This window comes from Symphodus melops (assembly GCF_947650265.1).
Source record: "Symphodus melops genome assembly, chromosome: 7".
Taxonomy (NCBI): Eukaryota; Metazoa; Chordata; class Actinopteri; order Labriformes; family Labridae; genus Symphodus; species Symphodus melops.
Window position 1 is genome coordinate 10883197 of NC_136697.1, and position 24162 is coordinate 10907358.

The 24162-nt window shown below is 42.2% G+C and overlaps 3 protein-coding genes across 9 annotated transcripts in view; all 3 read right to left on the reverse strand.

Annotated features, from left to right (window-relative positions):
• Positions 1–24162, reverse strand: part of c8b (complement component 8, beta polypeptide) — a 168847-nt gene that overhangs the window by 131546 nt on the left and 13139 nt on the right. The window lies entirely within an intron of this gene.
• On the reverse strand, positions 1395–14905 carry LOC306827247 (phospholipid phosphatase 3-like). Of its 2 annotated transcripts, none has more exons than XM_079348935.1 (6): positions 14390–14905; positions 8951–9105; positions 4884–5164; positions 4741–4798; positions 4444–4620; positions 1395–3481 (listed from the first exon to the last, which is right to left on the reverse strand). In XM_079348935.1, the coding sequence occupies exons 1-6, from the start codon at positions 14526–14528 to the stop codon at positions 3353–3355; spliced, it is 939 nt and encodes a 312-aa protein (XP_079205061.1). In that variant the 5' UTR covers positions 14529–14905; the 3' UTR covers positions 1395–3352. The 2 variants fall into 2 exon arrangements, with proteins under 2 accessions (XP_079205061.1, XP_079205060.1); XM_079348934.1 differs by lacking the exon at positions 8951–9105 and adding an exon at positions 7966–8123 and having other exon boundaries at positions 14390–14899.
• LOC306827245 (uncharacterized protein) lies at positions 15263–24138 on the reverse strand. 6 transcript variants are annotated; one of them, XM_079348929.1, is made up of 19 exons: positions 23861–24138; positions 22198–23125; positions 21888–22082; positions 21138–21657; positions 20649–20752; positions 20495–20520; positions 20336–20373; positions 20173–20226; positions 19893–20025; positions 19337–19496; positions 18992–19115; positions 18833–18864; positions 18344–18407; positions 18142–18176; positions 17829–17940; positions 16416–16514; positions 15984–16291; positions 15718–15808; positions 15263–15621 (listed from the first exon to the last, which is right to left on the reverse strand). In XM_079348929.1, exons 1-17 carry the CDS (start codon positions 24050–24052, stop codon positions 16096–16098), a joined length of 3012 nt encoding a protein of 1003 aa, XP_079205055.1. In that variant the 5' UTR covers positions 24053–24138; the 3' UTR covers positions 15263–15621; positions 15718–15808; positions 15984–16095. The 6 variants fall into 6 exon arrangements, with proteins under 6 accessions (XP_079205055.1, XP_079205054.1, XP_079205052.1 ...); XM_079348928.1 differs by having other exon boundaries at positions 20336–20376; XM_079348926.1 differs by having other exon boundaries at positions 20637–20752.

Below are 24162 nucleotides of genomic sequence, written 5' to 3' on the forward strand. Positions count from 1 at the left end.
AATAAAACAGATGTTCAGATCCCAAGAGCCACGATGATAGCATGACAAAAACCAAAAGTCTAAGGCAGACACACACCCTGTGGGCTGTTGTCTTGGATCCAATCAAGAAACTAAGAAAGCCATTAAGTTGTCGTCATACCACAAGGAAACTGCTTCTAAACACTGTGTCGCTCCAGATGGTCATGACAAGATAAGCTAGAGATTTCAGTTCTAACTACAACCCGAATGGTGGTTATTAAGATACATGATCAGGAGACCATGGATTTAAAGTATGAAAAAGAAATGTGAGGAGTCTTTTCCAGGGGAGGTGAATTATTTCACTGGAGAAATGCACATTGTAACATTGTGCAACATGAAAAGAGTTAAGGTCCACAACCTTTTATAAACTGCTTTGACAAACCCATATATGACAAGAAGTACTGTTTGAAACGTTCCACACACTCCCTTTCTTTATTTGATATTTTACGGTCTCCTTTATTGTAGATGTACAGAACATTACAGTTCTGGTTTATTCACATGGGTACACCAACAAAGTGTTGGTAAGGAGGTCACTAAAGTCACACAGCTTTATATTGTGGGGACTAATATTATGGGATTCAATCCAAATGTTGTTGAAAAATTACAGTTTGGACCTGAGAGGTAAAATGAGCCAAAAATAACCGAAACCTTCAGTCGTGATGAAAGCTTGGCAAAAAATAAAAGAAGTGAACTATAGCATAGAGCTCACTCTCTCACACAGACAGGGTGTAGTCTTGTGCCCTGTTAAGAGACTGAAAACAGTAATTTTGATGTAGTCATAACACAAGACAGCTGCTACACAATAGTATCACCCCTGGCGTGGCCGTGAAAAACAAAACACATTTTGCAGCTTATTAAACTAATCAAGTCTAATCTGCTCGGCAATGTGCCTGATCCAGAGTGAAATCAATCAGCTTAACAAAGCATGTGAACACACTGACCTAAAACCCAGCTCGTGCTCTGCTGGCACAGGCATGACTTTGAGCGACACAGTACAACCTGCAGATGGTCTAAATATATGTGAAGTTTATTCAGGTTTTGTGTGGAGTCTAAGTGGTCTGTAAAGATAATACAGAGCATTGCAGGCTAATTATACTGCTTCTAAGCATTCTCACATGTGAATGTGCTCTGCCGCTCTGGCATGCTTTCTGTGTGGAGTCTATATTATTCCAGAGAGCCATTGGGGAGAGGGGTTAAAGCCTGGAATGTACACTATTTCCCCACAGGAAGTCGAGCATGGAAGTCTAGCGTTGCCCCACGCCCAGATCTCTCCATCACACGCACAGTCGTCCAGCTCCTGAAGAGAATCCAAAATTCAGCAATTCATATTCATGTTTGACACAAAGGATGAAATAAACCATCACGGAACGCCACTCTTGATCTTTTGTGCTTTAATAAAGACATCTTACTGGTTCATTGTACAACATTTCACATGACATTACAAAAATATTGAAAAGCATTTGTTGTTTTTTTTTAATAGAAATGTACTGAAGCTTTCTGCTTTGTTTAAAAAAAAAAAAAATCATATTCACAAGTTGTCAACTAAACTGGAGGATCTCTGCAGAGTTGAGCCTCTTTAAAGCAGCATGTTTGACATTTACACAGGTCTCGACGCAAGTCATAGTGGGAGGTTCTTCAGAAGACGCGCTGTTTATATACAATAATACAGGGCTGTACAACATATGGCAGCATGAAGACTTTTGCGATGCTGTGTTTAGGAGATCTTCAAGGCGCGTTATAAGAAGAGTTAAATCAATGTCTGTCCTGGTGACGTTCAACGAAGTCGTGATGATGCACAAAGTCAGTGGTTTTAAGTTTTTTTTTTTTTTTGTTAAAATGCAAATCACACTAATATCATGCTAACATGTTAGCATCATAATTATTTATAAGAAGCCATGTATTTAATTTTGTCTATAATAAAGCAGGGCCTCATTTCAGCCCTTTTGTACTTCTTTACAGGACTTTATGTCTTCAGTAATACAGATGTGCCAAAAATATCAGTTGTGTATCTTGTTACGGTTCGCTAAAGTGTGCTTTGGTGCTGAAACGCTACCATAAATAACCACTGCTCTCTCAGTCTTTTATTGTTTCAACATGTTCGTTCATGCTTTTGCAGCATGCTGTTTGTCACAGGATTTTCTTCAACAAAGTGAATCATTACTATGATTAATATCAGTGACGTTAATGTACATTGTGTGTGCTGCTTTGTGTCCACAGTGTCGCTGTCTCTCGTTACACGTGTCTGTTGGAGCAGATGCCTGTTGTCTGGCTGAAGAGAGGCACACTTTGTAGGCTCTGAACACTGAAATATATAGACATGACATTAATACACACTGGCACGCTCACAGAAAAGCCTCACCCAAACACACAGACATACACAGGAGTATAGAACACACACACACACACACACACACACACACACACACACACACACACACACACACACACACACACACACACACACACACACACACACACACACACACACACACACACACACACACACACACACACACACACACACACACACACACACACACACACTCTGACCTAACACCCGTGAGCACCCGCCTGGTACATATAACAGACAGTCATTTCATTAAATGGCTCAGTGGGGGCTCGTCCTAGCCAGCAGAAAGAGGCCCACATCCAACACATACACTCTCACTGTACTTTCCATCTACTGTAAATTATGTGCACCTTCTAAGTAACACTACATCATGGACATAATAAAAGCTTTCAAAGTATAACAAAGCTTTTCAAAGCTTCACTTCAGGTCATTCAAGTGGTGATGAACAGTACTGAGTTGAGCTAAAATAGTGCTCTAAATCACACATACAATGCCTATGTTTGTAATAAAAGCAAACAAAAACGACATCCTTCATGAGATCAAGGAATCTGTTTTTTTGTCATGAGTTAGCCCCCGTGCTAAACGCACGCAGAGGGGAGAAGGCACAAACGTTTGTTTACAGCTGCCGTTTCTCGGTTTTGTTTGATTGCAGACTGTAGTCCGTGGAAAAGGAGAGTCTTCATTAATCTTCCAAACAGCAGAGGAACAAAAAGCCCGGTTCCTCCGTCTACTTTTTCCACATTACAATGTCCAATGAGACACGAGGAATAAGATTAAGAAATTCCATGGAGGGAGAGAGAGACAGGCTTTTGGGACTGTTTTCCGTGGTCTCTCCTTATCCTCAATCCTGAGGTGACCAAGGATCCACATTTGTCTGCATTATCATGATTGTTGGAGTTTGCTTCATCCAGTATTGACCAGTGGCCGTAGTAGTGATTGAAATGGCACATGTCAGGGTTATGTACAGTCAGTTTGCAGTCTTCTCTATGCTAAGATGAGATGGTTGCTCCGCTCTCTGATGTCGGCTGGAGGGACAAGGTCTTTCTTCACCGGGGTGGGCAAGAGGGTAGAGCGTCTACCTTTGGGTTTGAACAAATCAGAGACGAAGAATACCTGCAGAGGGAATAAAAGAATAAAAAATGTTTCTTGGCATAGGAAAAATTAAACTCAACTTAATATTGAATGTAAATAAAAATAGGATAAAAAAACTTACAAAAAAGAGGGATTAAATACACGCTGATTTAATTGGATGGTGATACATTATTACCAGCTCAGTGTGTTCTCCTTTAGTGTTAATAGTTTTCCCTTATTTAAGGCAACATCACGTCATGTACAAATCATAAACGGCATTCATCAAGATTTTGTATTTGATCCATTTCTTTTTTTCGTTTACATTCATTCACTTCACAAAACATGTGACACGTCACAATTTCCCTGTAATACACACAAAAGCTCATTTGTACATGTTTACCTAAGCAATCTTTTAAAGGGGACATATTATACCCTTTTCAAACAGTCCCCTGTGCTCTCAATGAAACATCTCTGCTTTGTTCATAATATAACATGAATCAAGCACCAGAGGAGGTTTGTGACCCTGTAGAAACCAGCTCTCTCAGAACGCTCCATTTTGGTGTGTGTGTCTCTTTAAATACAATCAGACCCCCAGAAGACATTACTTCTCTGTAGAGACAATAAAAACAGGAGATCTGAACAAAAAATGTACTCCCGGCTGGTGGTGGAGTCCATGGGAGGGGAGGGGAGGGGGGCGGGGGTATTTTCTTACCAGAATCCAACTTGTGATGTCACAATTTAAAACGGAGCATTTTACTCTGTGTGGTAAAATTTATGTAGACCACGAACAAAAGACAGGATGTTTTTTTGTTTTTTTCTGTTGGTTAATAGAAACTAAGGTTACCCAAATAAATGTTCAAAAACACAAAAAAAAATGACATGTAAATAACATGATAATTATTACTGTTTAACTATAAAATAAGATACCTCTCAACATTATGTTTGGGACCCTTCAAAAATAGAATGACTTGCAGCTCATGCTACAACATTTTCAAACAACTCACTATGCAGTAGGCCACCAGGGCTCCCTGTACGAAACCAGCCAAGACGTCTGTGGGGTGGTGCTTGTGATCAGACACACGGGACAGGCCGGTGTAGAAAGACATCATGATGAGGGTGAACTGGGTCAGAGGGCGCAGCAGACGGGCCCCGTGCCAGGTGAAACGAGACTGCAGGTAAAACTGTAAGAGACGCAGAACTGCGATGACGTACGAACTCTTCACGTTCAATGTGGTGTGGTACTTGTAGATTCATGGTGTGACAGAATGCACGCGTGTGTGATAAACAATCTGGTAACTTACCACCAGGTACAGCATGGTGTACATGGAGAACGATGCGTGTCCAGAGAAAAAAGACTTCCTGAGAAGAAGAGCACAATCAGCTTTTAGTACAGCTGGATTTCAGCTGGGACATTTTAAAACGAGTTGATAGTTTGGGTGCTTACCTGGCCTCCTGCACTTTGCTCTCTGGCCCCTGACACTGGTAATCAGTGATGTATCCCAGGGAGCAGTTGATAGTGGAGAAGTCAGGTTTGCACACATCGAGGAAATGAGGGCGCATGCGGCCCACTGACACTTTGGCGATGTCAGTGAAGGACTGGCTGATGGCACAGCCGAAGATGAACACGCCCACCTGCTTGTAGAGCGCAGAAATGTAGGGGTTCCCTACAAAAGACTTGGATCCCTCGTTCAGATAGTAGATCCTGTAGCTTTCCCCGATGATAATCTAAAGGGAAGAAAGAGAGGGTCAGGATTCTGACACAGTTCGTGTTTCCAATCCCTTAGCACTCAGATTTATGTCTCATGAGGAGCAAGTGAAAATGTGTCATTATAGAGGGGTGCCAAATTCTTTGTTAAGGAATGGAACAGCTCTTTATATAATGCTTCTTGGACAGAAACATTAGCTGGCCAGCACAGTGTGATCTCATATTTTATATGTATTTGACACTTTTTTTTTTTTTATTCGTTGACAGAGAAACTTTCTCCTCTATTTTAGAATTTTGAAATGTTGGACATTTAAGATTGGGTTAAAGACTTCTTGACTTGAGGGTATGACTGTGATTCAAAACGTGTAATAATAAAACTCAAACTAGACTTCCTTGTGAGTTCCCCTTGAAGTGGTTTGCAAATACCTCATTTATTTCGAAACGCGCTTTAACGGTGTCACTCTACGTCTGAGAGAAAACAGTGAGACGACGTGGGAGGCAACTCAAACTGTCCACCATGTATAGTGTTCTGTAAGAGTGTAAATAAACCAAAGTCTAAAAGTGACGATTGACGTGGAAGGCACACTTAAGCGGGGGGGGGGGGGGGGGGGGGGACTGGACTGCAATAACTCACAACAGCTGTTCAAGCTCAAAAAAACGCCTTCCTAACCTCAGCCTCATCCCCCGTTGTCTCCTCGCAGCATACAAATGAAAGCGTGGAAGAGGAGTCCGTAACAAGGGAACGAGGTGGGGGTGAGTCAAGAAGAGGAAAGAAAAGAAAAAAGTATGAAATATAGAAATAGTTACTGAATATAAGGAGTCCAAACTAGGAAAGGAGGATATAAGAAAAGAAGGTGAGAGGTGAGCGGTGGAATGAGGAATGGGAGGGAGGGTATGGAAGTGGCGAGGGGGGGGGGAAGGCACCGCTGGTTTTAATCAGCAGAAACGCTGAGCTAGGCGACGTGTCTGATTTTGGTGGCCAGACTCCGCCAGGCGCACGTCGGGGGCACGTTTGTTTTTCAGCGCTCCGGCTGTCTCCCCTGAAAGGAGCTCCGATTTCACAAGGGATGTCTGACTGTTTTCATGTTAGTATCTCAGTTTCATCAGACATTCTTTCGTTGAGGGGGGGGGGCGCAGAAATAAGTCCCATTCTGGGAAACACTCTGCGCTCAGGGATAGCCTTTAAGGAGATTTAACATGCTGATACGAGTGTGTTGTTTCCACCATCCAGGCCTTTAGAGCCGGCTCCATAAAGCCCAGCTGCCTTCATGGGAAAGAAGGAAAGCGGGAGAAAACACATCTGGTTCCCCTTGTGTGAAAGATTTAACCGTGTGAATGGATAAATAAATTGGCATTGTAAGATATGTAGCTGTTACGCTAAAACCTCAAGAGATAATCATGGGGGTGATGCGCTGATTTGTGGCTCATGTCAACTGTCTTTTATTTTTAAAGTAACACCATGACGTTCTGAAGTGCTACAAAAAAAAAAGAAAAAAAAAAAAGACTTAGACTCTCGTATCTATTTAGGAGGAAATCAAGCAGTGCATAATCTGGTTCAGGAAACACAAAGGTGGGCCAGAACACTCTGGGGGGGGGGGAGGTTGTAGAGTCACGTTTTGTTCGAGGAAAATAAGATATCTGGCGAAGTCTTCTTGTTTGGGTCCGTCACCGCAATTCCAGCCCACCAATTACAATATTTAACCGAACAACCATTGCGTCAACCATAATTACACAGGGCCACAAGTCTGCTCACCATGAAAACCCTCGTGGCCCGCAGCCCATATCGCAGTCTGCTCTCCTCGGGGACTAAAGGCTCAAAGGAGAGACGGATGCCATGAGGCCTGCTACCTTCCTGCTGCTGATCTGCTGGGTGACAACTGTGCACGTCACAAGGATTCTTTTTTTTGGGTAGTCTGTTTGTGCCCTACTGAGAGATCACAAAGCGGTCGTAGGTGTCCTAATCACATATTCATTTAGGTTATGGTCATTTTTAGGTTTATTTATTTTCTTGCTCGTAGTTTCTTAAAAGTCACATTTGTCTGGGAGGCGATCGATTATTAATTTGTGATTGGGATATTCGTTGTGTTTTGTTTGTTTTTCTGCAAACTGATATTCCTATCCTCACGGTGGTCAGTGAACGCCACACTTCGGTTCACCGCGGCCGGTAAAGGGAAGACGAAATTCTGAAGACTTGCGAAAAACGAGTTGAAAGCATTTCCAGTGAGGAGCTGTTTGGTCGCCTGATAGTTTGATGTGTAAAAACCTTTTCTGAAGGGTTTTCACTGCTGATGAGCTGGGAGATGAAGATAAGATGGAGAGTTGTGATTCGACCTCTGAGCAAACATTAAAGTTACACTGTGCTGAGATGACGGTTTATCTCACTGTTTTCTCACAGGTGATTAGAAAAAAGCACACACCTCATCGTCTGAGTAATCTAAGGCTCCTGAAGAAAAGCTTGGACAAATGTTGACTGTTTTTTTTAAATCTGGAATGTGCTGCAGCCAACCAGGCCACAGGTGTTGAATCAGTAATCACTGTGGGATAATCTCTGTTTATTCCCACAGTGATAAAGCCCTCTGATGGAGAGTGTGTTTCTCTGAACAGAATGAGCAGGATGGAGACAAAGAAAACAAAACATGACCACCTGTTGTAATTGTCACTGACAGAGCAGTTTGTTACCATGTGAGAACGTGTGGTTCAAATTGAGTTATTCACACACAAAATGCTGGTTAACATCTGGATTAGGGGGGGCGTCAGTGGGTGCTGCTTGGAAACCTGAAGAAGTGAAGATGACATTAGTGAGCAGAGTGAGGTGACTTACAGAGAGGATGGTGATAAGAATGCCAGCAGCGCTAAGCACACCGTCGCTAATGGTGTCTCCATTTTTGGCCGGATACTTGATGGACTCATCGTCGCAGTAAAACCCTCTACGGTAAGGCTGAACAGCGCTGGTCTCAATGACCAAGAAAGGCAGGCCGGCTAGTGTGAGGAAGCAGTGAGCGGCAAAAAGAGAGAAAGAAGGGTGGTGGGGATGGGTGAGAGAGAGAGAGAGAGAGAGAGAGAGAGAGAGAGAGAGAGAGATGGAGGTGCCGGGTTAATGATACGCAAATTACAGAGGTCGCAGGTACAAGCAGGAGGCAACCAGGGAACATCTGGGACTGGCTCGATGCGTTCTGAGGTTGAGGGTCGAATCAAGAAATAATGACTCCGGCGTGGTTCAATATTCAGTCTAAAGTGGGGGTCTTTGAGCTCCACTTTTTTTTAATTTTTTTTAAAGACCACTCCTTTAAGGGCCATACCTGCAGCTACACATTTTCCAAAGCTCACGCTCCCTGCGTCTGATTTGTCTCTGCAAGCCGCCGTTGGCTTCCATCACATCGAATACAGAGTGACGGTCACGTGGAAGACATCTTTGTTTGGAATAAAACACTGAATCATGTTGTTAAACACTAACAGAAAAAAAGAGAGTACTACATACTCTTTTTTTTTTTTATTCGTTGTAAAGACTGAAGACTTCAAATCATATTGGAGGTGTAAAATGACTCTTACAGTATTTGTTTCTACTCGTGCAGTGATGTAAATGGAAACCAATGACCGCCTCAGCTCGAGGTTTGGAAATCAATTTACACACAGCGCTTTGGAAAATGCTTGACAAGCGCACATGAGGCACGCTTGATCTGCTGCTTAACGAGACACGGAGTCTGCTTTGCCGCTCGTTTTGTTTCCGAGGTGTCAACCGCCGACTGAACCAAGCCGCTCCCAACACATGCTCTCTGCTTCTCCTGCGGTACCACGACAGGACTTACTGAGAGCGCGGGCACGGTGACGCCCACGGCTGTGAGCACCGTGTTGGACACCGTGCTGCTCTTATAGCTCATTCTGATGCTGTTGTCGCTGCAGAAGAATCCTCTCTGGTAAGGCGGGAAGGGAGATTTGTGCAAAAACACTGCGACGAGCAGCACTGTACGGACGGGGGGGTGGGGGGAGGGGGGGGGGGGGCACACACACATGAGCAGAGGTCAGACACACATGTTCGGAGCACAACAGTTGGACAGCTGCATCAACGGACATTGTGAAGAAGAAGACATACAAAGGCGAAGACAGACGGACACATCAGACGTACAAACCAACCTCCGTGCAGGCGTTCAGTTCACACGTTCAAAACAGACGAGCTGAGAAAATGAGCAAAAACAAAGAGAACAAACTTGCTAGAATGAACACCGAATCAAGGCTACGATCGTTTGTGATTTATTTAAGTGATCACAGAAATGCTCAGAATGGCATCAACTGAGATTTAACAGCCGGAGTTAGTGTTAAAAGGGTTGGATGTGGCCGACTCTTAAGAGACACCATGGCTGCTAACTGAGAAGAAAAAAAACAAAAAAACCCTCCAGAAACATTATCAGAGCCTTCCTTCCTGTCTGCAGAGGCTTTCAAGTGCATTTTAAAAGGAGCACTTTAAGATGCCTTCAGGGGGCGCCGGATCCATTTAGTGTCCTTCGCCGCTTAAAGTGGCAAAAAGATCTTATTTATCTCCTGACAACAAACACAGAGGGGGTGTTACTAAAATGCAAGCCAAAGAGGACAGCTCACTTTCTCCTTGGCTTACCAAAGGCTTCAAGGGACTACTTTGAAATTGGAGAGTGGCGGAGGTACCCAGGAGAGCACTTCGAGTCTCCGACAGAATTTGGAAAACACACGTTCAAAGTCACTTCAAAGTGAAGTTTAACTGATCGTCGCGCTTTCAAGTCGCTCTTTGAATAAATCTGCGATCTGCCGATACAAAGGAAAACAAACATCAGCGCTCTCTCTCTCTCTCTCGCACGCTCTCTTTCTGTCTCAAAAAGCCAGAATTCACCCGGGTGGAGAGGTCAGTGCTGAAGGAGGGATAGTTGTGGTGAGGTGGGGGGGGCATGACTTCACAAACCAAATGTCAACACATGCTTCAGTCGCTGATCCCCTCAACCCCTCTCTGAATCCAGACGTCCCCCCTCACACACACACAGCTGACGCTGGTCTTTGAAGGTCCAGCTGGGCTTAGCTCAGGTTACAGCCACGGCTCTGCTGCCTGATGGGAACAGCAGAACCTTGGGTTTCCCTCCACATTCAGCACGACTGGCTTTATTAACTTTCTGATTCTCATTCTGGTTCTTTAAACAAATACCAAGATGGTGGTTCAATCAGGTCAGAGCCAAAGTAAGTCTGACAGGGTGGGGGGTGGGGTGGGGGGGGGAAGGAAGGGGCAGGGTGGTGTGTCTGAGAGTTCTGTGAAAACATACAGTACTTTAATGTGAGCTGGATCCTGAGTGTCTGATCTCTTTTGTTAGCTTAGCCTGGCCATGAGCAGAACCACTCAGACCTTCCAAAAACAGGGACCGCCCAAACAACAACAACGAGGGCTGAAATGAGCCCGGAGTCCTCCTGAACTCTCCAAACACGTCCACAGGACAGATTCTAGGGCTTCAGCTCAGAAATCCTTTTCTTGTTAATGACTTAGATCTCGTTTAAGATTCATCGATTGTTTCGTCCATTGTGTGTCGAACACTGGAGAATGGAGTCAACTAGATTTCTCAGAGGTCAGAGTGAAACTTCTTTAGTCAAAATCCTCCAAACCAACAAAACATCCAAAGACTCATCAATTTAAAGAAAAGCAGCAAAACTAACTTTTCTTTTTTTGTTGTTGTAAATCAGTAAACAATTTTCGGACATTTTTTCTTGAAGTATGATGACTCAAATGTTCAATCCGTTGAAACAAACAGTCGACCGTGTTGACGCTCTACCTGACACAAGGCTTCCTACTCTACATGGCTGAGAGTGAATGTGAAAGTGTTTAAGGTCTCTGCACAGGTCAAGTTCAGCTTCAAACTGTTGGTTGGAAGAAAAAAAAAACAACCTCAATAAGACTTCTTTTCCAGACATTCAGAAGTGTGTTTTTTTTTTTTTTTTTTTAACTCTGCTCAGTCCTGCTGCAGCATCAGCATTGCACATTCGGATTTTCCCCTCCTTCTCAAAGCCAGGGGGTAAGGAAGGGGGTGGGAGGAGGGGGGAGGTGGGGGTCTGCCCTGCCAACAACAACACCAGTCAGCAGGCGTGGGTTTTGCATTAGCTCACCATCAACCCAAAGACAACAGAAACAAACAAAATTCACCCCCCCCCCCACGTTTTCAGTTTCTAATGCACTCCTCAGGTGTCGTCTGTCCACTTTGGATCTACAGCCGTCTGCTCCACTCGGGAACCCGAAAGGAAAACAAGCGATGACGACTGTCTCAGAGCAAATCAAATAAAGAGAGAGGACTTCTCATTAAGACACTTGTTAGACACTTTCTACTCTCTGCCTGTTTTGCCTTTGCCCCAGTTCGGCTCTGCTGTTTCCATGTAGCTGCAGTTTGTGGAAACTAGAATCAAAGTATAAGCCTCACGCTGAATTAAATCCCCCAGCATGTTTGAGAGGCATTGGCTGAAACACCGGCTGTGACTATTAAAGCAAACAGACACACTTTTTCCACTTGCAGGGATCTCTCACTGTCTGGTGTCGAAATGTATACACCTCTCTGAGGTACTTGTGGTATACACAGATGTAGTTGTTTTCGGTTTGTAGCACCCCCCCCCCCCCACACACACACACACAACCAGTTCTGTCTGTCACTTTGGCCTACAGTAAACCTTATTGGTTCACAGTTTCACAGTGAAGGGGAGAGCGGGTGTGTCTGTTCGGGTTGAATAAGTGCATTTACATTCAATTACCATGACGGCTGTTTTTCTGTTGTTGTTTTCTACGTTGATTATTCTGATTCCTAAAAAAAATGAATACATCATAATACACATGGCAACTCTCTGGGAACATACCGTTTCCCCTCTGCGAACTCAAAATAAAACGCTGAGCCAACATGAGCACTTAGGGACGTAACAATACTACAATATTAAACTAAGATATGACTAAAACAAAAACAAAAAAAAAAGGTCTCAGTACCTTTTTCTGTAACACAGCAAAGACAACATAAAGCCCAATGCACCCTGGGTAACCCTTGTTTCTATTTATCAAAAATTGTTACAATTGACTCATGTAAAAAAAAAAAAAGTTTTTTAAAAAAGTTTTTAAAGTTTGATCAATGTAGCACTAACAACTCTTCAATGTTTGATTCTTTACTTGAAAAAAGTCAAAAACAAATCCTGGACTGTGTTGTTTGAACCCTTCTTTAGATTCTTTCAGGTTCAACCTGACACGTTGTTGTTTTGCTGTTCTTGATGTTTAACTGAATTCATGGTTCTTTGAAATTGGACTTTTCTTTTTTTCGGTACTTGTGCCCTTTTTAATTTCTTGAACCATCTGCACTACAGCGGACACTTTAACTTCTCTACATATCTGACTGACCTTAATGTAACGTAAGGTCAACCTAAAAGGTTAACCGAATAAATATGTTTTAATCTTTTTCTACCAAGTTTTGTTTTTGTTAGCACAATAATTAAACATAATAATGATATATTGGGGTTAAAAGATTATTTAACTCTATCTTACTTTACTTGCAATTGTTTCAGAATAAAAAAAAAACTGCTGTCACCAAAGTTTCAAAATATATTTTTTTAAACCACTCTCCTTTGACCTACTAGTCCTGAACCAGGTCAAAGACACATTTAAACAATGTAAGAAGATTAACTAGAAAACATGAAAGCCACCTGCAAAGGCTTAATAGAAAGGGACCCTTAACACCTCACGACAGGCTCGGACAAACAAACAGAAAAACTGCAGTACACTTTGTCAGTTATGTTCCAGCTTCACTCAGCTCGAAATGCGAGCTGAATGTCTCCTGACTCATGTTATCATCACTGGCCTACTGAGATCACAGTGAGATAAAACCCTGGATGCTGAAATATGGGCACAGCAATCAGTGTAAGAAAAAAGAGCTGTTCTGTTTACAAGCACTAGCCCTCCATTTCCTCCTTGTGGTCGCTTGTGTAACACCACATCTTAAGCCCGAGAAATACTGCTGGTTTGCTGACATCCTTCTATGTGGGAAGTGGACAAAGAAAATTATGGGAATTTACCCTCCATTGAAAAATGAAAACTAGACTACACTAAATATAGCTTGTCAAAAATGATTGCTTACTCTGTGGATGTTCCATTGAAATGTTTAAACAATAGCTGGTGCTTTCCCATGCTATTGCAACAAATGTATTCTTGTGCTGAATCCTGATTGGCTGTTTGTTGCACTGAACAACGCAACTGAAAAAATTGTTTCGCAATATCCTAGAATAAAAACAATGAGTCAAATCAGTGAAAGGTTGTAGGTTAGAGACTGTTAAACTCTTTGACGTGAACTTGGGCTCAAACTTCTGCAAGAGAAATGTTTCACCCACAATAACAATTTTAGCCCAGGCTGTGCAGCTGCTGAACATCACAGGACCTGTACTGATGAACATGCAAACACATTGAGGTCTGACCTTTTCACCAACAGCCTTAATTTTACCACACACACACACACACACACACACAGTACATCCAGATGTTGAGATCAAGAGAATTCCAGCTTGTGAGGAATGTGAGCCTGGAAAATATAATGAGGAGTCAAAGCAGGCAGAGCTACATTTCAGGTGTGTGTGTGGAGACCAAAGAAATAAATATCCCTGAAGGAACACTTATTAGTTTCCTTTTTGCCAGTGTATACCATTTTGGTGGGGCTGACTTCCTCTCGCAGGGCCAATGTAATTCATGGAAAATATTTACTTTAAAAGACGTTATTACTAACTGTGTGGGCTACTGTTGCTATGGCAACTTGTTACTGTTGTAGCTAGCTACATAAGAAATTTGGCACAAAAAGTTTTGTCAATTTAATTAACAGAATTAAGCATTTTATCGTTTTTTTAAATCAAGTTATACGATGTTAATAAAAACATAACATTTCATTAACAAACTTTTTTACTGCAATAAGGCTAGCAAAATCTTTTCGACATCAGCATCATCAGAAACGATTTTATTTAATTCAGTTTAAATATGCTATACGTAGGCTACCGTTTATTCTAATCGTAATTTTAAAAAACAGTATTCGCATATAAAAAATTGTTGCAAAAAGGAAACACAAATGTAGATTTAAAACACATTTCAGATAGTCTTAAAGTTGTGCCAGACTGAATGGGTTACGTATGTTACGAACAATATAAAAATGTAAAACAAATCCATTCAGTGGCGCTAACTCCTCGTTTCAGTGTAAATGTGTCGTTATAAAACCACATTAAAGAGGTATTCTTACCTAAAAACAAACAGAAGAGATCCACTCCCACCAGTAACTTTCTACGGCTGTGGTCTTTGCAGTTATTGTTGTTCAGTGAACTCCCGCCGTTCCTCGTCTCGGCTGCCATACTTTTCTCATAAATCAAGCAGCGTTGCATTTAAAACGTGTTGAGTGGTTGAAATCAAAGTGAATGAAAACTTTTTTTTTTTAAAGAAGCTTTCGCAGTGTTGCGTTTACTTTATCTATCTAGTTCAATATCCTAACAGAGTCCTGAGGAGGAGTAGTCACATGTACTGTCTACTACGAAGAGAGTAAGCTTTCAACCACTTCCCTCACTTTCTTCAAACCTAACCATCCTTTCTCCTTTCCTCGGGGGTAGTGAGAGTCCTGCGACAGCCTTCCAAGAAAGCCACACCTCCGGCCCCTCCTCTTTCAATTAATGCCATATGCCATTGCCAGCTCCTTTACAGGCTTATTCCCACAGTCACCTCTGGGTGCTGGTGAAAGCAGACTGTACTTCATCTCGGTAGGAAACGAGGATTTCACAAAGCAAAGTCAGCCAAACAGGAAAGATACAAAGATAGGAGCCCAATTTATAGACTACACACAATGAAGTCAGTGGTTTGTTCTGTTGTTGCTCCTTTATTATTTGTTAAGCAGTCAGCTCTGTGTGGAAACAAACTGCAAGGGAAAAGCTCGAGATGTAAGACAGACTTTTTTTTGCTGACATACTAAATGGTGACACAGACGAAGTCCTGGAAAATGACCATTTAAAGAACACGTAGGAACATATATTCAACCTCAACAATGTTCACAACAAATTAAGTGCTGATAAAATATAACAATATAAGCGGAGGGATCATATGACTCAGTGCAAGTTATCTCCAAGTTAGAGTTTTAAGTTTCTCTTTATTTATTATGGGTGTTTTCGTGCAGCCTTTTTCAGTCAGAGAAAATGAAATCAAAAGCATAAACCAACGACAACTTTAATGTACTAGATATAAACAAAAGAACATCTGAATGCAAAGAACAAACTTAAATATTTGGAACTACACGTGTAAATCTGACTTTGTTACATCATTGTCATTTGTTGGAGATAAAGTGCTATAATTCAATTTGTGGAAACACGAGAGAAAGGAAAATAAGTGAAGCAAATATTGTGATAATGAACAATTACAAACAAAAGGTGAATTCAGAAATATGATACAGTTACATATTGTAGCAGCCCATTCGATGAGGGGTTTTCTTCACTGCAGAAGGCAAAAAAAAAAAAAAGAGGAAAAAAAAGTTTTAACGACAACAGATTCTTTCCATCAAATGTATGAAGTCTCTCAGTCTGACATCACCTGCTTGAGTTAATCTGGTGATCAGAAGGTGTCAGCATACAGTGGCGGGGGAGGAAGGAGTCCCAGCTCTGTGAAGTCTACCTCCTGTTCACTGTCATACAAAACACAAAGAGACATCACAGTTAGAGAGGAGAAGACGCCACAGAAGCTGAAGTAATCCGAGCACGTCTCTGCCAAAATCTCAGAGTCGTCTGCCGCGCAAATAAATAAAGATCAAGCACGGCAGAGCGTCTCTTACTGATTACAAGGAAACTGTCGACACTTACGGATACGGAGGCTCCTCAACGGCACACAACAAGTCTGGATAAAGACAGGCAGATGCAAATGTCACGTTCACATTGAACTGTCTGTGCAATAAGTCTTGAAACATGCCCCCATCTAGATAAGTGCACCCGACAAAGTTATTTTCCATTTCAGGCAAGACGCCAGCCAGTGTTCAGACTGTAGTGCTCTTAAGGAGATTTCTAAGTCCTCTACTTTAAGATCCACCATTATCAGTGAGAGTGATGCAAGTGGTGACAGAGGACACATGGAAATAAACATCAGCTCTGTACACTTACCCCGTGGCTCAGCACTTAGCATGGAGGAAAACAAATGAAAAACAGGCAAACTGTTTTATATCACAAACTAAATTGGAATGTGTCAACATCATTGGACTAAAGAAATGGTTGAGGAGGTGGATAGGGAAAGTATTTTACTTTGTAGGGGTTGCTCCCTGACAAACAGCCATGCCACCAAAGTCGTCTTTGCCGTGTTGAAAGAAGATGGAGAGTTTCTGCAGGGCGTCATGTCTGGTCCTGCAATGTAAAAAAAACAAGTTAACGTTTGTATCTTTAACTTCTACTTTTCAGACTAATCAATGAGCTACAGGGGGCGAAGACCAGCGATACAGTTAAGCAGTTACCCTTTGTTCGCTTGTATGGATCAGTGTTTGGGACCAAAAGAAGCTGATAGTCTCAATATGCTCAGACACTGGATTACAAAGTTTAAAGGTAAGGTACACTAAGATCACTGTGTCAGGCTGCTTTTTTGAAGTTTTGAAATGAAAATAACTCAGCAGCTTTTGATTATAAGTCAGAGATGTAGGCAGCATTGGCTCCAATAAATACGCCATTCTTCCAGATTCTAACTTGAGAGGAAATTAAAAAAGGCACCAAGTTATCAGGCATGCACTAAACGTACAATGGCAGATGATGGATGAGGTGTAGAAAACCAAAATGGCATTTCAGTCCATTGCAAACAAGGTGAGATTTAGTTCTATTCTTCATTCAAAGCTTTTGGGAATTTGGTTGACTTGGGTTTGCGTCAACTGCAAAAAAAAAAGAAAAGAAAGAAAACCAACCAATTACAAAACTGGGCTAACAGTGTGCGCTTGTGTTATTTACTTATCAATGTATGACCCTTAAAAAAAAAAAGGGAAAAAAACACAAATTTAGGGTGATGTATAGTACTCTGTGTCAGAGGAGAGATAATTAATTAGACGACTGGCAGTTTCACTGAACAATGCAGACATTTTTCAAGCAAAAAAAAAGAAAGAAATCTTGTTTCAGCCTTTGTTTGTGCCGAGTAGCTGCTTTATGAGTTATCCTTTGAGATCCAGACTTCTTGTTAGACAAAACAAGCTGAATGAAAAGCTCTTTGTGGGCTCTTGGAATTTATTAGAGCTTTTCCTTATTATTTTTTTACTTTTTATATACACATTGTGATGTATATATAAACATCACATTTAATACACAGAAGATATTTCAAAAATGAAAAAAACTAAAACGAGTTCATTGCGTCTCATGTCTATTATATCCTTTGTCTCTCTCCTCCATAATGATACAGTAGAGGGACTTAAACATGTGGAATCCAAACAGCATTACATCCCTGACCAATGTAACAGGGTTCAATAGAGATTTGTTCAGCTTCTCACAATATTTTTTCTTCCTTCTAATGTTTAATATTTAGTTACTCATGAAAAATAAAAGCTAGGTAGGTTTGGCCACACATCATACTGTATGTCCACACTGGGCGTCTTGGGAAGAGGTGAGACGTAGAAAGATTTATGCACATGTGCGAGGAGAGCGTGCCAAGCTATCTGCTTTGACACCTGTGTGTTGGAGACTCACTGTGTGTGTAAGTCCTCCAGGTTGGCATCGCTCAGAGTGTGCTGGGCGCTGACATGGCCGCATGCTGTCAAAGCGAACACATGAAGGGCAGAGGAAGGAGGGAGGGGGGTAACTTACGCAAGGATAGTTGGACAGAGGAGGGAGGGAGAAAGGAAATGGCATCGTATAAAAAGCACATCAAAGGCTTGTTACAGTCTGACATATGTCAGTGCATAACATAAAACAGCCACTAAAGCAGGCAGCAGGGGGGGGGGGGGGCTACATTTCTCTTCTCGTTTTCACTTCAAAAGGACTGCATGTAAAATGTACTCACACACATCAGGCAATGAGGCAGTCTGTTGGGGAAAGCTAAAAATGCAGAATCAAGGGGGGAAAAAATATAATCAAACACTGCATGCCACATTAAGTCAATCATCTTTGAGAAAGGATGTAATGTACTCTCATGTGGCCATTCCTTCTTAGAAATCAAAGCATCTTTAAGCCACGGAAAAGCACAGAGAACAGGACAGCCGTACCAGTTTTCATTGGTGGGTGAGAGGGTCTCGTCTTCGCAGGCCCACTCCTCACTATCATCTGTGACTGTGGAAAAAAAGAAACAAAAAAAACACACAAACGCCCAAAGACAGATTAATCACAGTGTGAATGCTGGTGAAGGATGTTTGGCTGTGCAGAAACAAAAAGCCCCTGAGCTAACATGGAGTTCCTTCACAATCATAAGAAAACAAAAATAAACGGTGGTCGAGCAGATGACGGCGAGTGAAGTTATTCAGGCCAGGCACGGTGTTGTGTGACCCTTTGGCTGTGTGCCAACTTGTGGGCAACTGTTCTCCATCAGTCAACAAGCCCACATACGACATAAACCACCTTTATAAGGCTGCCGTGCTGTGTGAGACGTCAGTGATGTCCTGATGCAAAGTCAAGGTCTGATCTTCTAAAAAGCTGTTTTGTAAAACCAAACTCACTCTGGAGCTCAGTGACGTCGTAAAGAGAATACTGACACTTACAGCTGCTTGTGAGCACAGGGTGGTTCGAGGATCTGCAAAAAAAAAAAAAAAAAAAAAAAAAAAGAACAACAAAGAAACGAGAGACAAATTATTGATCTAGAAACACAGCTGGAATGGATACAAATTCGATTGAGATAAAGAAGTTCATCAGGGATCTACCTGCTTCCTATGCTGATGGTGTCTCCCTCCTGATTGGATCCTCTCCCAGCTGCCTGGGCCTTCTTGCCAAGTTCGAGCATCTCTTTGATGTTTAGCTCCACATTCATGACAGAAATATAACCATCTGCAACACACAGGATAAAAAGGAGTGAACCAGGATCAACAAAGTGAAAAAGAAAAACTCAGAGGGGAATAATGTGTTCTTTTTAGATCCTTTATGGTGTAGGAAAATCTCCCCACACAAACTCATGTACTAAAAAAAACAAAACAAAACAAAAAGAAATATTCCATCATCTCCATTCCTGATTTGATTGAAAACTTTGATCCATTTATGTTTGAACTCACATTTGTGGTTTGCGTCCCTGGCCAACCACTTTCCTTTGGGGCAGTTGGTGGTGCGAATGATGCTCACTGTGTCACCAGTTTTCACAGGCAGGTCGTTCTTACGGACCTTGTTCGCCATCATCACCCTGGCGTGGTACATGGGCTCCTCTTCTCCGGTCACCTAGAAGAGTCAAACCTCAAATTACATCTTGAAAGTGAAAGGGGAAATGTTGGAAAACACAATCCACAATTTGGTTTAAAGTTGTATCTTTTGGCGATATTTGCCTGCATGAGAGAGGACAGCTGAAGAGAGACAGGAAGTGTCGGGAGCAGAGAGTGGGGGGTGATTCAAACCCCACAGCCGCTGCTATGAAGACTACAGCTTCCATACATGGAGAGTGTCATAACCGCTAGGCTATCACATCCCAAATAGTTTTTTTATTTATAGTTGCATTTTCTACAGGTCATTGTAAAAAATGTCAAAAAGCTTCATGAAAAGGATGGATTTAAGACCTTAAAGCAGAGAGAAAAATTGAAGACGTTTCCACCCTCTTTGTTCTTCGACTAACAAACCTACTTTGTACTTCTTTTTCATTTCATTTTCCTTCTTCTCCCTTTCTTTCTGCTCCTTTTTCTCCTTCTCCAGTCGCTGCTTCTCCCTCTTCTTCTGCTCTTTCAGTTCAGCCGTGTTGGGACTTTGGGGTTCTTTTCTGAAAACAAATGAGACAGTTTGAGGGCAAAGTCTACCAACTGAACAAATGTGACAATAAAACTAACCAATCAACTACTTTTTTCAAGTGAAATCATTTCAATATTTTTTGCACCACATCAGTAAGAAAGAGGAGCTGAGACAATACCTGATTACATGAATGCGGGCTGGCTGAGCAGTTTCTCCTCCTGATACTCCAGCCCTGCATTTGGAGAACAACGGTCAGGGAAAAATCAATGGCGACCTTCTGTTAGGTGGAAACAAAAGATATGACACAGGAGCTCTTTGATAGAAAAAAACCCAAGACGTACCAGGGATTCTGTGGCCACATGTGAAGACACGCCCCCTCCTTCTTGAAATAAACAGACAATTCTTAATTAAAAAACGCAGATGACGGGGAACATTAAGGAGTAAAGAAACCTTTTATTTTGAAAAAAAAATATATATACAAATGATTAAAATGTAGTTACTGCAGGGAGGTTTTCAGCATATGGATCTGAAAAAAAAAAAGTCAGAGCAGTTAAAAAAAAAAAAAGGAAATAGGTCTGCAGGGTTTTTCGTTTTTTTTTTAAACTTGAGAAGAAAATACAAATAGAGCAAAAGAACTCTTACTCTTTAGACCACCTTTTGCTTTACGCAGGTTGTGTTCCTGGATTAACCTGTTGAAGTTCTCAACGTCCTCATACACATTTTCATCTGCTTCATAGTAACCGTTCTGTTGATGTTCACTGGACGGAAGAAAAACAAGCACATTTACACAACGACACATTGGATTAGATGTGAAAAGTAAACCCAAATGTTTACAATGAAAATATGGTTTGAGAAAGCAGACTTGTGCTACACGGTCGGATGTTCTGGGCATAGAAGTGCAATGCTCCCACACTCTGCTAGTCTTCCATTTTTGTGTCATTTTAGATTCCTGTACCCGTTCTATGTGACTGTAATAAACATGAAGACATATGGAGAAGGAGAGGGAGGGAGAGTCCCAAAGTGTTACTTTTTCTCTTTTGGCTTCAGTATGCGCTGTGGACCCGTGTTGTTTATTGATCTGCACATAGGCAAAGAGCAATTAGAATACGAGACAAATGTAATTGTAGGTGCTCTTTTTAATACCTGGGATGTGGTTGAGTCCCATTATTTAATGCAGAGTGGTTAACATCGTTAGTTTCCGGTGCAGCTGAGTGAAACTCAGCAGCTTCATCAGCCTGAGAGTGAGACAGAGGGTCTATGCTGACCTCCTCACCCTGGGACCACTGCTCTAGTGAAGCAGCCTCTGGGAACTCGGAGAAGTTTATTGGTTCAGGGAAGCTGGCTGGATCAAGGGGTATTAGGTTTGGAGAGCCAAGATTCAGCTCTTGGAAGGCGCTGCACATGAGGGGCTCTGCAGGTTCACACACAGACAAATCAGGCTGGAGATCTTCAAAATCCGAGGCCCCGCAGTCATCTGGCAGAGGAAGATCAGTGCTGGCTAAGTTTATCGCCTCCAGCTCTAGAGCCCCAATGTCAACAGCTCCTCCCTCGGCCGCGTCCATCTCGGAGCTCACAAAGTCTGGAAACTCTGGAGCGTCGAGCACAGGGTCGGAGATGGACTCTGGCTCATTGCTTCGGTCTTGGCTTAGACACGGTGACACCTCTATAATAAGAAACCAAAATCTGCTTTAAACAGATGTTCGACCTCACCACAAATAAGTGTAATGTAAACTGCAGAATGGATAATACACAGTCGCTGATGTCCAAGGAAAATATGACTTTTTGCCATCATATCATTTTGTCCATGGCCCACAGAAGAGAGAAACAAATGTCTAAAATAAAGTGCAGCGACTCAAATAGAAAACAGTAAGAGGCTAAATTAATTCTACATACCTTTAAGTGTGGTTAGAATGTAAGTGCTAAGGTCTACTGACGGAGGTCTAGGGGGTTTTGGAGGCTGTGACCCCAGTGACCTGAGGTCAGGTAGAGGTTTCTTGGGAGGAGCAGAACATTGAAGAGGTTCAGCAGTCCTGACACAGGGAAGCAGCTCGGCTTTATTCCTACCAAACGGCTTATTCAACGGAGACTCTAGCCATTGGAAATTAACAATATTGCAAACTCATTAGAAATCATATCTGGAAAAAAAAAAGCATTAGAAAACTGTCAGGTTGTCTTAAAATGTTCATCACTGAATGTTACTTACTACATCCAAAGCTTTGGGCTTTGAAGAAAGGCCGAGCTGAAATACAAGCCAGGTGTGGAAGGCAACCTGCTGGGGGTAAGGACAGCTCAGGCTCAGCACTTTGGATGTCCTGTGGTGGTGAAAGGAACACCTTGTTTCTTGACACAGGGGAACGCAGGATTTTAGTTTTTGCAGAGATCAACATCTGCCTGTGTGAAAACGTCTTTCTGGCTCGCTCCAAAGTGCTGATTATTTTGTTGTTGGGGTCGACGCCCGTCTCTGCGGGGGGAGGGGTGGTTGAGATATCTGGACTGGAGAGAGGGAGCTCAGGGGTCGACTGGTCACTCTGCAGGGAAATCCTATCGTCTGCAGTTTGTGGGTCCACAGAGCGCAACTCCCCGGGAGCACTAGAAGGTCTGGTGGTCAAATCTGCATACGTAGGATCCTCGCCGTTTTCTGTGCTGACCTTTGATGCTTTGATTGACTTGAAAGGTATCAGCAATCCTTTCTTCTTGAGTTTAGTATGTGGCAGGACATCTTTTCCTGGCTCTGGTACTTGCTTGTGCTCCTTTTTGACTGCTTTTTCTGTCTTTTGCTCTTTTACAGGCAGGGAAGGAAGCACCAGAGGCATGTGTCTGTCTTTGAGGGACTGCCTTGTTGTACTGTCTCCGTTGGAAAGCTGGGATGAGGGGGAAGTCTGCTGAGGCTGTGGTGGGAAGGAGATTGGTCGTTTGCCACCAGATGACCGCAGCCTGTCTCTGAAGATGACCCGGGGAACTGTTTTGTTCTCTACAGCGATATTAATACTGCTAACCACGGCACCAGAGTGTCCACCAGGAGGCGGAACATGTTTTGGCTTCTCTGCAACAGTTGGTCGATTTATTTTGGATTGAGCCAGCAGGGCCTCTTCCTGAAACTTGGCCCTCAGAGCTTTGAAGCTGATCTGTCCCTCAGAGAACAGAAACAAGAAAACTAACATTACTACTTTGGGCAATTGAAAGCATTTTTGAACATTCAGAGAGAGAGAGAGAGAGAATGATCATCTATGATTAGTTGTTTCATCAACTGAAAACATCTGAAAATAGGTGTTTCTGTTTTGAAAATTTTTAAGGAAAAATTAAAGCATTTCTTCTCCCTTACTTAAACCTCCTGAAACATTCTGCTGGTTGTGTTGCTCTCATACAGTTCTAGTCTGACTATATTTTATTTATTCAGACAGTTTGACTCTTACTGTGCAACTCTTGAAGCTTCATCTAGGATTTTATTAAATGTGAAGAGCATTTTCAAAGTTCAATCTCATTGTATAGCCAAAGAAAATATAGATTATAAAATTAAAGAATATGTTTGCACACAGAATTTAATTTGAACAATAAAACAATGGTGTTTCTCAGAAAAGTCTATGCTGCTGAATTCCAATTAACATATTCAGTGCTAATGTGCCATTCGCAGCCGTTGTTTTAAAATGGAGGCAATGTTTCATAAAATATCTAAATACCCGAGGAATTAAAACCAAAGCTATCCACAGGCTTAGTTAAAGTTGTGTTACAGCGAGGCTGTATCATTTGCCACACTTTCAACGAATTAACGTCGCGAGCGCAGGGTGGAGTGAGCACCTTCATGAATGTAGCCTGTCCTCAAACTGTCCTCCAGATAAAGTCCAACTAAGAACATCAATTAAGGTTACCTCTTCCATTGTAGCTCGCTTTTGTTCATCACTCCTTTGGTTTGTACATTGAAGAAGCGGCGTAGACCCGAAGTGATGTGGACGCCCTCGGTAAAGGTAACATTGAGCGAAATAAAGTGTATCTAACAGTGTGACAGTGTTTACGCTGCAACAAACATTTTGAAAGCGCCGCGTGAGACGTGGGACGCGCATGCGTGGTGTGCCTAACCAAAACCCACACGGCCATGATGTGTTATTGGCAAGTGCAGCTCCAGAAGCCAAGCTGTATTTCACTTGGTAAAGTAATTGAGTTCACGACATAA

What these genes read in the sequence shown, in the direction of transcription:
- LOC306827247 (XM_079348934.1), bottom strand. Translation starts at nt 14,528, where the DNA reads ATGCAACGCTGCTTGATTTATGAGAAAAGTATGGCAGCCGAGACGAGG. An exon ending in AGCAAAGTGCAGGAGGCCAG is followed by an intron (nt 4,799 to 4,883) that starts GTAAGCACCCAA and finishes TCTTCTTCTCAG; the next exon opens with GAAGTCTTTTTTCTCTGGAC. An exon ending in ACACCATGCTGTACCTGGTG is followed by an intron (nt 4,621 to 4,740) that starts GTAAGTTACCAG and finishes CGTCTCTTACAG; the next exon opens with TTTTACCTGCAGTCTCGTTT.
- LOC306827245 (XM_079348925.1), bottom strand. Translation starts at nt 24,052, where the DNA reads ATGCGCGTCCCACGTCTCACGCGGCGCTTTCAAAATGTTTGTTGCAGC. An exon ending in ATGCTGAAAACCTCCCTGCA is followed by an intron (nt 20,377 to 20,494) that starts GTAACTACATTT and finishes GTTTATTTCAAG; the next exon opens with AAGGAGGGGGCGTGTCTTCA. An exon ending in CCCTGTGCTCACAAGCAGCT is followed by an intron (nt 18,408 to 18,832) that starts GTAAGTGTCAGT and finishes TTTTTTCCACAG; the next exon opens with TCACAGATGATAGTGAGGAG.